This window comes from Papaver somniferum, chromosome 9, assembly GCF_003573695.1.
Source record: "Papaver somniferum cultivar HN1 chromosome 9, ASM357369v1, whole genome shotgun sequence".
NCBI classification, from domain to species: Eukaryota; Viridiplantae; Streptophyta; class Magnoliopsida; order Ranunculales; family Papaveraceae; genus Papaver; species Papaver somniferum.
The window spans coordinates 6,137,730-6,153,236 of record NC_039366.1 but is presented as its reverse complement, the minus strand read 5'-3'; the positions used below and the strand labels follow the sequence as shown (position 1 = coordinate 6,153,236).

At 35.6% G+C, this 15,507-nt stretch overlaps 2 protein-coding genes across 2 annotated transcripts; both read right to left on the bottom strand.

Moving 5' to 3' along the window:
* Positions 1-455: 455 nt before the first annotated feature.
* On the bottom strand, positions 456-2,134 carry LOC113311233. Its single transcript, XM_026560076.1, has 5 exons — positions 1,884-2,134; positions 1,443-1,796; positions 1,015-1,293; positions 833-929; positions 456-746 (listed from the first exon to the last, which is right to left on the bottom strand). The coding sequence occupies exons 1-5, from the start codon at positions 2,132-2,134 to the stop codon at positions 456-458; spliced, it is 1,272 nt and encodes a 423-aa protein (XP_026415861.1).
* Positions 2,135-9,419: 7,285 nt separating this feature from the next.
* On the bottom strand, positions 9,420-12,151 carry LOC113308897. Its single transcript, XM_026557350.1, has 5 exons — positions 11,933-12,151; positions 10,810-10,853; positions 10,621-10,729; positions 10,035-10,185; positions 9,420-9,883 (listed from the first exon to the last, which is right to left on the bottom strand). The coding sequence occupies exons 1-5, from the start codon at positions 12,011-12,013 to the stop codon at positions 9,801-9,803; spliced, it is 468 nt and encodes a 155-aa protein (XP_026413135.1). The 5' UTR covers positions 12,014-12,151; the 3' UTR covers positions 9,420-9,800.
* Positions 12,152-15,507: the final 3,356 nt, after the last annotated feature.

The following is a 15,507-nucleotide window of genomic DNA, read 5'->3' as shown; positions in this document are numbered from 1 at the left end:
CAGATAAATCAGATCCAATTAAAGACAAGTAAACATAAATATTTGAGAGTTAGGAAAAAACCTCATCCCAGTCCTCAGGTCCTTCCAATGGTACCATATCAGGGGCATAAGTGGTCCTGTAGTTATCCACTGAGTAGTATCTGGCACAATACCTATAAAAATGCACACAAGAAAAACAAACAGGTTTAACATTTCACATATTGGTAATAAAGAAAGAATCATAGTTAAAACTACATGTGTTCTGCACACTTACTCAACCCAATTGGGTCTGATTTGCTGCAGAGCACAGACTGCGTGTTGACAGGGGAAACCCCTCAGCTGCCATTGCATGCAGCTGCAAGTATGTTTCTCAAGGTCAACAGTGAATATTGTATTATGTATGCTTGTGACTTCATAAAGCTTGCCAGCAACCGCTCCTTCTACCTTATATTCCCCTGTTTTCTTAAACATCTTCTTCAGTAATTTTTGGCAGTAGGAACCAAATCCCCGGAATCCCATCCAACACAAGCATTTCTTCTCTTGTAAAACAGACCCATCACCAGCTGTCCATACATCAAAACTAGATTGCAGACAGGTTTCTCCCTAATGTTGGTTATCATGTTATTGAAACTTTCAGAAAAGTTGTTACTCAAGTGTTCACAAGCGCTCTTGTGGTCAAAAAAGGCCCTGCACCATCTTTTAGGATCCTCGCCCATCAAATACTCACAAGCACTAACATTCTCTGACATCATACTATTCATGTGTGCCTACAGTTGAAACATATTTAGTGTTACAATAATTTTACTTTAAGAATAAAAAATGTCATTCATTTCATTTACGGACTAACACAAACCTGAAAGTGTTTAGGCTTATAAGCTCTAGCAGCATTCCAGAAAAGTGTGTGCAGTTTAGATCCCTTGTAGTGCGTTTTGAAGTTTGCATACATGTGCCTGCCATGAATCGGAGGGTTAGTATAGAACATACTTTATGTATTTTGTAACAATAAAATGATCAAGTAGGATTTTAGTTTGTAACCTGAAGCAGAACCTATGTGGTGAACTAGGGAACAACTTTTGGACAGCATCTCTCAAACCCTTCTCTCTATCAGATATAAAGTTGATTGGCTCAACGGGATGATCAGCCAATCTAGGCTTGAGATTATTCAAGAACAAGAACCAGTTCTCCGCACACTCATTTCTACAAACCATGATACCCAAAGGAACCAATCCATTATGCCCATCAAGAGCAGTGGCAGATAGTAAGCAGCCACCATAATTTCCCTTCAGGTGACATCCATCCAGCCCAACCACATTTCTACAACCATTTATAAAACCCCTCATAGGGGCATCAAAAGATATGGTCACATATTAAAAGCAATTGTCTCTGCACGAAGAAACAAGGAAAGTTTAAAAACTAGAACTCAAACTAATCAATTTTACGAACAATTAAAGAAATGATATTACCTTCCATAAGTGAAAGTAGCAATTGATCCGGGATTAGTCTTTTTGATTATTTCACACAGACTTGGTATGAGTCTAAAACTCTCATAAAAGCTTCCGTTTATCCTCTCCAACACATTGTTTCTAGCCTTCCATGCAACGTGATACGGGATCAAGGTGTTGTGGCTTGTCCAAAACTCGGCAGCAATATCAGAAGGTTTGGGTACAGTCTTGCCATGTGACTCCCTAAGCTTGTTGATCACATGTTGAGCTACAAATTCAGGATTTTCACATGAATTCCTCCCATAAGGATCCCCAATACAAGTGTGGTGCAATTGGAAATCTCTTATGCTCCAAGTCGCCTCACCAGGGATCCTCCTTGCAGATATATACCACAGACATAGAATGGGCTCTCAAAAGCCTTTACACATAGCCTTTATTCTAATATTATCACTCTTAATAAACCTGCATATTTTCCTAGTAGATACACAATATTTTCTGAGATGTTTCTTAAAAGCGGTCTTGTCAGGAAATTCCATCCCCTCATCAATTCTGTCATCAGCTACAACTTGTACTTCATTTTCTGGTTCAGGGAATAACTCAGGATTCACTGAATCAGCAGCAGCAAGGAAATCTTCAAAATCACTGTCATCAAACCAATGTTTCCCATTATCAACCACTCTAACTTCATGATTAGGTACTGGCCTACCAACCATTTCAGGACCATAATCGTCTTCCGATCCATTAGCAATTTTTTTCCCTTTACCCTCTTCAATCTCAAAATCAATCAGTGGTTCCTTAACTTCTTTGACAACTGCATGTTATGACAATCAACAAGGAAAAAGTAATTAACACATCGGGTACCATTATACCATTATAAAAACCAAAATTTAAAAGAGAAACCAACACTACCTTCAACTTCATCATCCGTCTCCAACAACTGGTCATAATGATCATGTACATGTTCAGGATCATATAAAAATACACATTAATATCAAATTGCAAACATAACATAATCGATGATTTCTAAAATTTCAAAATATGAACAATTACTTTCATCGCCTTCCTCACTATACTTACCAACACTGCTTTTCATACTAAAATTGTGTAAAAACTCCTTCCAATCTGCATCATCTTCACCCTCACTGTATATGAGTAGTTGGCTTCATGGTTGGTCTTCCGGGTGACAATCATCTGCATTAAGATTCTGAAGGTGCAACACTGATTCCTTGGTCGCATTGACAGCTTCTTCAACAACATCTACTTTATCCGCGTTTGATTTCCAGAATTCAGTACCTAGTGAATCATCATCTAGATTCATAATGCCCTGACTGCTAGCCTGTGTCGGCTCCTCAACATGGTTCTCAAAATCCAGAACCATCTTTGCTAAATTAACACCAACTGTCTTTTTAGATTTTTCAATCAGCCTTGGGCTTTTCCTGGGAGATAAAGTTGCCCTTGGCTCTTTATGAGGTGTTGAATCCCTGTTACATAACAAAAAAACATTATCACTACAAGATATTCATCATATGCTAAAAAAAAAAACGACACATACACCAATAGGCAAGAAACTGAACTGTGGTAAGAGAAAAACTAAATAGCAGCTCACAGTGTGCTAGATTTTAACTGCCTAGCCATCTAAAAAATTAAAAAATATATATATGCATCAAAGCATTTATTAGCTAAGAAAGATACTTTTTATCTGAAGGCATTAAACAGTAACTCAGCAAATTGATCAAGATGAAAGTACGAAACAAAATAAAACTACAAGCCAACACACCACAGATATCTTTGTTCAAATTTGAACATGCCGGTCATTGATATGATATGTTGTACACACATTACCAGCAAACTCGGATACAGGTGCAAAATCGCATTACCACTATCAGATATTCATCATATGCTAAAAAAAACGAATTTTAGAACAAAATATGATCATGTTGACAACAGGTTCTAAGAATTAGGTAAAGCATGGTTTAACACGACAAATATCATTAAAAATCATACGAAATGGTAACAGAATCATGAGGGGTAGGCATATCTCTCTGAAAATTAATGTCAATAAAAGCATATCATCTTGACTAACAGAACATGACAGAAGAGACATCTAACCTGTTATTTGCTTCGGCCTGTTTCCAACTATTTGTAACTACATGTCCAGAATCAGGTTCCATGTGACTGCAAGAGAATTCATAATAAGTTATAACAAATATGTAAAATAAAATTCATAAATAAATATGCTAAAATAACTAAACAAAACAGATACACAAGTGCCTGAAAGTAAAACTTCAGCAGAAAATGCGTAGAGCATATATGATCAGTCAACTTTCTCAATCTCTGTATGTATCAGTCAATACTAGTTTAAGAGACCCTGGCTAGACCGCTGCAAAATTTTTGGTGAAAGTGCTTGTAAAACACTTGAATAGAAACCAATCTCATAATTCTTAAACACGATGCAACATACCAATACCAAAATAAACATCTCTATATTATCAAAAGCCAAGTATAATGCTCTAAGTAATGAGATGTAATCTCAGAAACACCCATAAATCTAGAGACAAAAGGATAACAAATATAAGATTTAATTTCAGGAACTCATTAATCCAGAGACAAAATCCCTTCTACTACAACCACATGAATATAAGAATATAACTTTTCAATCAAAATCATCTTTAAACCTTTCAGAAAATTAGATGGATTCTTTAAAGAATATTTTGGATCGAACTAGTAAAACCACAGTAGACATACAACAAGCAGGCTAATAAAACAGATGTTCTCAAAGCTGAAAAAATCATTTTTGTGAACCTAATGACCATTTCAGACTGATAACATACCCACAAAGTACCATTAATAGACCATTTCAGTAGCAAAACACATATCATGTTCAATAACAGAATATATACCATCTCAGGAACAACTCATAACCAACTATACAGACCTAATTGAAAAAATTCATAAATTGGAAACCCTCATTTTAAAATCGATTTGAAAATCCTTAAATTGAAACCCTATACTAAACAAAAAACCCAAATTTCATAACAAAAAAGAAGAGAAACAGAATTAAGTTCGTGAAAATATTCCTTCTTGGAGTTGCAGCAGTGTTGTTGTTCATTAATCCTTCATGAACCATTATCTTCTTCCCAATTTCTTCAAAAAACATAAATTACTCGCTAGAAATTAATTAGGTTTCCACCAGAAAATACACTTTATCAACTGGTTTATGCATAGAAAACAAACTCAAATCTTGCTTCTTTATATACTGATAGAGTAACAAAATTCTAAGAGAAACCCTAACCAATTTCTGGCGGGAAATATCTTGATAAGGATATATCAGTTGAATTAGTTTGGGATATATCCTAAATTGATGTGTGTAATCTTCTCAAACCAGATTGTTTCCTCTACTCTCCCGCCATCTTCTCTAACAACGAAATCTTTCGTCTGATCTTCCCATATTCGATAGAGTTGAAACAAAGAAGAAAGGTGACATGCGTCTTTTTCCTTTACTAGACATTAACACCCGAACAACACTTGGACCTTCAACTGACAGCTCAGCTAGGCCCCACTTCTCTTTACATGTTTGACTAGTAACTTTTAACGGCAGGGCAGTTTTATATGTTTTGAAAATAACGGGTCACAAATGTATATCGGCCCACAAATTTGAGATAGAAATGACTAATTCCAAATAATAAGAGTTATTTTGCGTTTGAGTCCTAAATTTTGGTATGACTTAGTGTTTGGGTCCTGAGTTTGTCCAATTTAGGGTCTGGGTCGTTGCCCGTTAGTCAACAAAATGTCCTAGTCAAAAAGTTAGGGAAGTTATAACATCCGTCAATGTTATTATTTACACGTTTGCCACCACAAAAACTCTCCTTAAATTTGAAAAAGTTCTTAGTTTGTCTTTCATGGATAACCTTGAGATTCAGAAATAATAGAAGGCATAACCATCTTCAATCTATCGGCCAACAACTTTGAAACTATTTTGTAAACTCCTCTAATCAAGCTTATTGGCCTGAAATTATGTAGATTCACTCCACCACTGCGTTTTGGACTCAGTTTCAGGTTGGTTTTATACTCCAATCAAGAGAGAAAGTAATCTCAAATTCCTCAATGACTTTCGTAAAATCAGGCTTGATAACATCCCAAGTATGTTTAAAGAACTCCATGATAAAGCCGTCCAGACCCGGGGCTTTGTTTCTACCAAATTGGCAAATGACATTCTTGACTTCTTCTTCTGAAAACAGTCTCTCAACAAAGAATCTGTCTTCAACTGAGATGAAAGGCATATTAAGATCCCGAAAAGAGGCCCTTGTAGCATGATATTCAATATAAAGGGAAGTATAAAAATCAACAGCCTCATTGGCAATTTTGTTCTTTATCATAAGTGACATCACATCTATATTAAGACAATTGATATTGTTAACCTCATACTTGTAAGATGCTATTTGGTGAAGATATTTGGCTTGTAATTTTAATCAGCCAAGTCACACATTTGAGACTCTCTGTGTTTAAATTAAAAAACAATACCAAATTTGAATGGATTTCCTAATCCGTGTTTCTGTGTCTTTGTGCAGTGTGCACGCTCTATATAAGAAGCCTTTGCCATGTACGACTACAGTTTGGGTTGCATCGTCTCCAGTTCTTTGTTTCTGGATCCTTCTCTGCAATAATGGCAGCAGATAAGGAAGAAGTGTATAGCCTGATAAAATCATTATGGGTTTGTTTTGGGTTTGAATGAATCAAGTTCTCTCGAGTTTCTCCTCTCAGTTTTACGCAAAGGTGTTTCCTGAATCATTACGGATTAAATTGTTCTTTCCTGACCACTGCAGAAACTGGTTCAATGATAGTTTCGTGGACGTATCGTTCTTTCTGTAACCAATATGAGATATGGCATTAGATTATCATGATTATCATAACGAGGTAAGAATTCAAAAGTTTTTGATTAATTTATCTTATTTGGGATTTTAGGGCAAGTTAATCTAATAAACTTCGGAATTTTATTAGGTTAGTCCTTTGGATTCTTCTCATTATAATTAGGAAAACTGAAAAAATATACTGTTAATTGTCTACTGTTCTAATGTTTTCATAGTTATACATGTTGAGTTAAAGTTGTGATTCATTTCATGTGGTTTTATATGCAGATATACCATCAAAAGATGGAGACTTGGCTATTAGACGATGCAAAGAGGTATGATTTTGTGTAGATTGTTGGCAAGAATGTTGAAGCCTATAATTCTTTACTTTCGGGATAATGGATTTCTTGAGTCACTGTGCACCTTCTATCCTGTAGACATGATGCAGTTCCTTGGTCCTTGCAACCGATCTTTGGGATTTAGCACTTACGTGAGTTGGTCTTTGTATGGTATTGACAGAATGATGGTGTCAATGTAGCAAATCTTCTGTAGATTTTATTTATGTAGATAAGAAGGTTTTGATTTTGGGGAGGAAGAAGACGATAGTTGCTGTGAGCAAATCTATAGGCGACTGGCTGCCATGAGTAAATCTATATGCGCCTTTAACTTTTCAATAAACAGGGTGGGGCGAAATCCGTGCACCGCAAATGAAAAATGCATCGTCACTGGACGGAGCGAAGTCTCGCGCACACCAAATGAAAAATGCGTTGCCACGGGTGGGCAAAGCGATACTTTTGATTCAATAGCAATTTTTCCAAAATGACCCTTCAATTAAAACTAATAAAAACAGAGGAGGAAGAAGCAAACTGATCTTAGTGATGGTAATCAACATCTCAATCAACTTCAACTTCATCCTCAACTCATTCCACCGATTCAATCAATCGAAGAAAATGAAGTTTTCAAACTCCTCAACAACAACCCATGGTGTATGTAAGGTAATAATCAAACAAACCCATCTTTTTGTGCTCGTTTTTGTGCTTAAACCGAATGAAATCGAAGTAAAATTATGATTTTATTTATTTTCTGCTAGTGTTATGCCTGGGTAAGGTACTAGATTTTTCAATCGTAATTTAGTTTTTGAAGAACTTACGCCTAGGTTTAGTTCAATTTAAGCATAAACTTTGATTTGCATGTCGTTCACGTCTAGGTTTAGTTGATTTCCAGGCGTAATTCCAATTTACGCCTAGGTTTAGTTGATATCCAGGCGTAATTCCAATTTTACGCCTAGGTTTAGTTGATTTCCAGACGTAATTCCAATTTTACGCCTAGGTTGAGTTGATTTCCAGGCGTAATTCCAATTTTACGCCTAGGTTTAGTTGATTTTCAAGCGTAATTCCAATTTTACGCCTAGATTTGCTATATGTCCAACCTAGGCGTAATTAATTAAACTAAATTAAAATTAGCCAAACAAGGGTTGTTTGGTCATCATAAAATTATATAAGATACGAGATTTTTGATATTACTTATGGGTGACTCCTTTTTGTCTTATTAGGTGACGCCCCTCTAAAGGAGTGTGACGTCCCAGTAACAGACTTCTTCATGAAAGTAGTTGTAAAATAATTATGGTCTCCTGGTTGGAAAAGATTTCTCAATGTTTTACACACTTGTCTATATTGTGAAACTTATTCAACAGGTAAGAGAGACAATAAATCTAACATGGTATCTCCCCTTGTTAGCAATTTGGGGGAATGAGTTCGCGAATTTTTACGTATTGGTCGGGAATGAAGGACCTCCTGCTTCTTAACTTGGCCTGCAAACAACGACCTGCGACTTTGTCGGTGCTAATAGTTTATTATGCTGCATATACAGACTAACTTAAATGTAAATCATAGTATTTTCTCCCGTAATTCAGTTAAAATATTAGTCTTTATAATTTAATATATACCGAAATTTCAGTACCAAACATAAAATAGTAAATCGAATTGTACACGTGCGTACGTCGTCACGAACTACTATTGTATCACGAATCATTGACCGACTCGTTGACCAAATTTAGATTTTATGAATCTGTATAATACTCACGTTTGCCGTTCCGTACATTTCCCGAATCCCGAATTGCTAACTAGGGTATCTCCAGTAACATAATCATTCAAACTTGTTCCATTCCACCTTTGTACACCGGTCGCAGGAAGAAGTTTAAAGTTCTCCACTGAAATAGCTTCCTCCAACCTAAAAGAATTTACGGAATTAGTTGATTCATTTAGGAATACAGTTTCTCCATCCAATTTGATTCTAAGTATTGAGATCTAATTGATCCAACGAGTAATAGTTTGAGCCATTGTTTTGTGTAGCGAGTCCCACAACTCTATGGGAGACAGGCTCGTTATGAGAGTTGTCCCTTAAAAATGAAAACTGTAACTAAGGCGATTCCGGCATACCAGGACTCTTTACTGTAATGAAGGTGCTCCGGCACGCCAGGACCCTTAATTCATGTAGATATTTTACTTGGCCATAATTTGACATGCTAATCACCCACCCTTCGGTTCTCTTGAATCTCATGTATTCTCAAAGATTCACAAAAGAAACAATAAAGCCGAGTAATAGCAAATCGCTTCTCTCACTTTTAGAAAGAAGGCAACTCTTGTGAGTTTTGATTGCAAATGTTTCTCTGGGAAAGTGGTATTTCGGTGCCAGCAACGGCTGTCAGCTTTAGTAAAAGAGACATCGGATGGTACAGAAAGTCTAAATATGGCCATTAAGTTTGTTATTGTACTGCAAAAAATTGAAAGAACAGACGGTCCTATCCTTTTCAACAAACAAGTGGGAATCAACTTCTTGTGTTAGTCCTTTCGTATCATATACATCTTGAGTTCATCTATTTATGGGTTTTGTTACAATTAGCAGGGGAAGGGAAATTATGTGGTTTGATAGAGCACAAACTGAAAGAGGACCCAACATGCTTGGTGGGGAATTGACCTTGTGATCCTTCGTGCTTAAGGGGTCAGTCAGATTTCGTGCTACCAAGGGGCGGTTAGCGAAAGCAGCCATTGGGAAACCATACATTAATCCAAAAACTAAGTTCTCTAGTATGTTTATAGAGACGAGTCCTAGGCCCAGCCATTGCTTCAGTTGCTTTGTTTACATCGCAGGATAATAATGTTTATTCTCCAAACTATTGTGGAATTAAAAGAGTGTACAATTTAACTAGGTAAGCCACTCAGGCATGGGGTTTCTATTTCCATAGTTCACAACTATCAGCTCAATGATTCTGGCATTCGAACATGTCCATACCAATGGTTCATATCTATCATGCCTATACAGATGAATCACGGCTATCAGATAAAGTCAGTCAATACCAGGAAGGGCCTAACAAAGTAAGCAATGCACATTCATATCTTTTATCTATGGGCGTTCAGTTTGGAGATTAAACTGCCAAAAAATTTGAAAGACTAGATGTTTCAATTTTGTGCAACAGACAATGGGAACCAACTTTGCCAGATGTAGTCCATCATGTCCCGCAGTGGAAGACTAATCAGAGGTCGTCGTACTGATCATGGGTTGCCCTCTTTTTCTGTAGGTTGTGACTGTGACGCTGCCCTTCGTCTAAACCTGAATCTGAAAAAAAAAATAAAAATCATATAATAGATATAATTTTTCCCCACGTGCCCACGTTATAATTTTGAACAAAAAAACATATAATATACCTAACAGTTCCGGACGTTCTACGTTATAAGTTTTAAACAACAGAACAAAAACGGTATCTCACCTCCAATAAGTGGCTCAAGTAAGCTATCCTCGAACTGATCTGGGGAGAGCTCAACTCTGATCCTCAGTACATACAGCACACGATCAAATCCTATCCTAAATAAGTAATCGGGATCATTGTTTTCTCTAGTGCCCAGCACATGCTGGTGATACTACAACAACAAAAACAAAAAGTCAGTATCGACCCAACAGAACTACAATAAGCCATCCATGTTATGCTGCTAACTCCCCAAATAATACTGCTGCAGAAGGCCCTGACCTAAAGTTCATAATGCCAGATGATGAAGAAGTATCAGAACTTTCTTAATCTCCAGATGAATTAAAAGATTTCGTGCTCAGCCATTCAACCAAGAAGATGATAAGCAGGAAAGAATTTTTACTAGAGTTTGATCCATGTGATGCATTTAAGATTGCTATCAAGTTCAAGATACATTGTCTGAATTATTGCATTTCAAACTCTCACTAAATATGACTTCTAGCTAATATGATTAAGAAAAACCACTTTTTGCAGAAAAATATGTATGTTATAATAAACATGAGTATACCGCTATAGAAGATGGAAACAAGATCAGTTGGTTGAAACTTACATATAGCGATCCAAGGAAGGTCTGGCAGCCAATACAAAGGAGCTCGGTCTCCATCATTGGGAAACCAAATGTATCCACAACACTTTCATTCCCAACCACAAGAGTATCACTGCCATTATCACCAATATTGATTTATAGAATGATGATAAGAAAACAAAGAAATTTAGAAGCCAAATTAACTCTACTTACAGGGGAGGGATCTTTATAATAGCTGTACTAAAGCCGAGCACATCCTGTAACATTAAAAATATGGAAAATTACGAAAAAAAAACTTCAACATGAAACAAGAAGGAATAATTCGCAAGTGTCATAAAGTGATGAAATTTCTAAGCCTAATTATAAATGCGTAAAAAGTGAGTCCACATTGTTTCGAATTAACCCATCTATACCTTCAATTTCGCAGATCAAGTGTGACTAGATTCACACAACATTGAAGATTGTGTTGAGACAGGGTATAAGGGGATCTTATCCCCTAAGAAAACTAGAGCACTGATATTGCCATTATAATTCTCTTATTTACAATTTTTTGTATATCAATCTCAGAGTATCATTATCATTCATAGGTGAACAAGCAGCAGCAAGTTGGTTCAGAATGTGTCTTACTTCCTTAAGAAATGTGGTAATGTTAGAGCCAACAACTTTCAGATTCTGTAATCGAGTTCTCAATTGAATAATGTGAGTGGTTGATGTATGACCAAATTGTTGTTCAATACTATCCCATAATCCTTAGGAAGTTTCAGATCTAATAACATAAACTATTATAGTGTCTGAAATTGGTGATCGGATCCAAAGAAGCAGAGTAGAATCTTCCGATTGTCATTCAGTATAAGGATTCACTACATTATTATTAGCATTTGCTCTAATAGTATATTACTGTGGACAAATACTAGTACCATCAATATATTTCATCACATTAAATCGACGAAACAATGGAGAATCCCCAAACTGAACAATACCAAACTTCAACACATTGTCAACTTTTCTAGTAAAACAACTTCTAACCAGAACAAAGCACACTTGATTACCATATAACAACCAAGTCCTTCTTATATATAAACTTAATTGAACCCTAATTTCACATTTCACCCGAAAACTATCCCCAATTTACAAACATCTCATTGAATAATCAGCAACGAATTAAATCTAATTAGGGTGAAAAATGAAACAATAAGTAGATCTAAACATCGATTAATCACAAAGAAAAGTAAATCTAATTAGACATTAACGAAATCGATTGCAAACATTAACAAACCCTATCAATTTGTTTCAGAACTACTAAAAGAAAGTTCAGATTAGCAAAGTAGATACTTACTACAGGAATTTGATACCCTTTCGCGATTAATCGCCGGCATCCAGGAGTAGCACAGAGTATATCATAATCTTCTTCTTCCATCGTTTGATTCTTTAATCTTCTTCTTACTTCAGAAATAAGGGTTTTCTTGAACGAATGGAAGGCCTGAGTTCTTTGTTTTACTTTACTTTTCTTGAACGAATAACGCGAGAAACTTCGAGAAGGAATTGGGAATCTTTATAAGCCACCCATGGAATTTACATTGTCCTCAAGTTTGTCGGGTTTCTCCGTTTTTCTGATTTTTCCCTCCTTGTGTTTTTCTTTCAAACGAAGCAGAGCAAAACACGTGTTACGAGTCAGAATGACAAAACTGCCAACTGCTATGGGCCGGCTTTTATTAGGATTGCATGACTTCTCATTGAGGGCCGACTAGTAGAAAGCAAAATAACATGGTTTTTCTTTGAGGCCGACTAGAAAACAAAATACCATGGTTTTCTTTTAGGAAAAAATATCATTTGGTCCTTTTTTAGGTGGGTTCATGTCAGTTTAGTCCTTTGGTCAAACGCCTTTACTGTTTGGTCCATAATTATTTAACAATATTAAATGGACCAAAGTACCCTTCCGTGTTAATTCCAACTTATTTTTTGTAGCGGTTCATTCTTCAAAATGAACTCCTGATAATTTCTATTTATTTTTTCAGAAATCACTTAAAAACCAGAATTTATTCCTGAAATGAACTCCATACAAAAAGCTAAAAAAACAAAGTTCATTCAAGAAATGAACTCTATATAAAAAGCTAAAAAAACCAGATTTCATTTCAGAAATGAACTCCATATAAAAAGCTAAAAAAAAACAGAGTTCATTCCAGAAATGAACTCCATATAAAAACTTATAAAAACATAGTTCATTTCAAAAATGAACTCCATATAAAAAGCTAAAAAAACCAGAGTTCATTCCAGAAATGAACTCCATATAAAAGCTAAAAGAACAGAGTTCATTCCAGAAATGAACTCCACATAAAAACCTAAAAAATCAGAGTTCATTCCAGAAATGAACTCCATATAAAAGCTAAAAAAACAGAGTTCATTCCAGAAAATGATCTCTATATAAAAACCTAAAAAACAGAGTTCATTTATGGAATGAACTACAGCATCATCAACTTCATCTTCAACAGCAGCAGCAAAACATCATCGTCTTCAACAGCAGCAGAACTTCATCTTTAACACGAGCATCAAACATCAATAACAAGATCTTCAACATCAAAATCAAGATCTTCAACATCAAAAATCAAAATCATCGTCATCTTTATAATCGTCAATAACAAGATCTTTATCATCAAAAACAAGATCTTCATCATCTTCATTCATTTTCATCATCATCTTCCAAAAGAAAACAGAGTTCATTTCAAGAATGAACTTCATCAAATTCATCATCTTCAACAGTAGCAGCAGCAACGAAGAAAACACATAAATCTTCATCATCTTCATTCGTTTTCATCATCATCTTCCAAAGAAAACAGAGTTCATTTCAAGAATGAACTTCATCAAATTCATCATCCTCAACAGTAGCAGCAGCAGTAACGAAGAAGAACATAAATCTTCATCATTTTCATCATCTTCATCGTGTTCATCATCTTCTTCAACCACAACAGCATCAAACACATGAAGAAAAACACTAAATCTTCGTCAAAAAATTGTCGTCTTGTTCATCATCTTGATATACTCATGATCTTTATCATCTATGCAAATCGTATTCATCATCTCTGCAAAAATCAAAACCCTAGAACTCACACAATCTTCATTGTTTATGCATAAACAGGAGAAGAAAAAAGAGGAGAGAGAATGTAGATCTGAAAATATGGAGGTGAGAGAAAGTAAATCTGAAAATGATTTATTCTCTCTTACTTTTTGGTTATATATGTGGTCCTTATCCAAAAGGGTATTTCTGCCACCACAGGATGACAATTATATCATCCATGACATCACCCAAGGACCAAAACATAATTTTTAGGACCAAACTATAATTTATTTTTACAAAAAGGACCAAACAAACAATTGACTAGGTCAATTGGACTAGACTCATCCTAATATTTTTTTCCTAGGACCATATGGTATTCCCTACTTTTTTTTATAAGAAAACAAGAGAGTGTACTCAAAAAGAGTTACATCTCTACCTTACAGCTTTGTGTTCCTCTGGGCTAAGTCTAACACCAGTAGGAAACACAAGAGAATGTAAAGTGTCATTACATCTAGTTTCAACGTTTGTAATTCTTCCTGACCGAAGAATGTCAAAAAACTGGTTTAAATTAGGGCCTCTCAAGTTTAAGTTGTGGAGAATGGGAGATCTTATAGAAATAGTAGCTAGTTTACGAGATAGATAGTTTTGCTGAGGAGAAATAAGAAGAAGTTCTCATAGCACAAAATCTAAATATTGATAGATATGTTGTTGTTGTTGACTAACACTTGGCTAGAACCTTTCCTGAACTTCCATCCGGTAACTTTCTTGTATGGCTTAGAGAGTTTCCTAATCTTCAGTAGCAAAGTCTATGTGCGCTTTTCGCAACTCTTTCCCTCACTCAATGGCTAGATGAGCTCCTCTGGTTGTTCTGGAACTGTTGATTGTGGCATTGGGAGTTTTTGTAGTTTCTTGCTCCAGACGTTGACCTGTATAGGACATGGCAAAAAACGAGAAATTACTATAATCCCTAGTATCACCATTAGCATTAGTGGTGTGAACATCAATGATGCTAATGCTAATAGCGATTTTTTTGAAAAAAACTGCAGCTTCTTAAGGGTCTGTCAAAGCTTGTCTGTTCTCCTATGTTGTTTTTATGATAATATAAGTTATTGAGAATGTGTCCTGGATGGTGCACAATTCTGTTAAAAGTATTGAGGTGCTGAGTTATCTTTAAAACAGTACTAGAAGCATAGAAAGTTATATTTCTGAAGACTGGATCACATCTGGCTTTCCAAATGAACCAGCAAATAGTAGCATAAGTGACATTCCAACTCTCCAGATTGTTGTGAGGAAGAAACCAATTGTTGAACCAATCATGAAATGAGCTATAGTCCCTAAAAATCTAATGTATGCTGCCAAATATTCTGCTCCAAACTCCAGAAGTAGATGGGCAAGATAAGAGGACATGAGTGATATCTTCCTTAGCATTCTTGCATATATTGAAGATAAATAGATGAATGGATCAATATAAGAAAGAATGCTAGCATTCTTAGCATTGGTTGGTAGAATTCTGTGTGCATATTTCCATATAAATAGATGAATGGTTGGAAAGCTATCCATCTTCCAGATCTTACCCCAAGGAGAAATAAAAACTTCATTAGCATATTTATCATTTACTTGTTTGTCATATAGAGACTTAACAGAGAACTTCCAATTGTTGTTTAGATTCCAGATAATGGTATCTTCATTGCTATTGCTATGAGAAGTAAAAAGTATATTCTATTAAGTATATTCTTATGGAAATCTATCAATGAAGGTTTACCAACCTTATCTAAGCTACATCACATTAACGTTTCCAATACCAACCTTTGCCCCCGATGCAACTCTGCACCAGAAACATCTGAACACATGCTTATTCA

What these genes read in the sequence shown, in the direction of transcription:
- LOC113311233 (XM_026560076.1), bottom strand. Translation starts at nt 2,134, where the DNA reads ATGGTTGGTAGGCCAGTACCTAATCATGAAGTTAGAGTGGTTGATAAT. An exon ending in CCACATAGGTTCTGCTTCAG is followed by an intron (nt 930 to 1,014) that starts GTTACAAACTAA and finishes GATTCATGGCAG; the next exon opens with GCACATGTATGCAAACTTCA. An exon ending in ATAAGCCTAAACACTTTCAG is followed by an intron (nt 747 to 832) that starts GTTTGTGTTAGT and finishes TTTCAACTGTAG; the next exon opens with GCACACATGAATAGTATGAT.
- LOC113308897 (XM_026557350.1), bottom strand. Translation starts at nt 12,013, where the DNA reads ATGGAAGAAGAAGATTATGATATACTCTGTGCTACTCCTGGATGCCGG. An exon ending in CCTTCCTTGGATCGCTATAT is followed by an intron (nt 10,186 to 10,620) that starts GTAAGTTTCAAC and finishes TTGTTGTTGTAG; the next exon opens with TATCACCAGCATGTGCTGGG. An exon ending in ACTTGAGCCACTTATTGGAG is followed by an intron (nt 9,884 to 10,034) that starts GTGAGATACCGT and finishes TTTTTTTTTCAG; the next exon opens with ATTCAGGTTTAGACGAAGGG.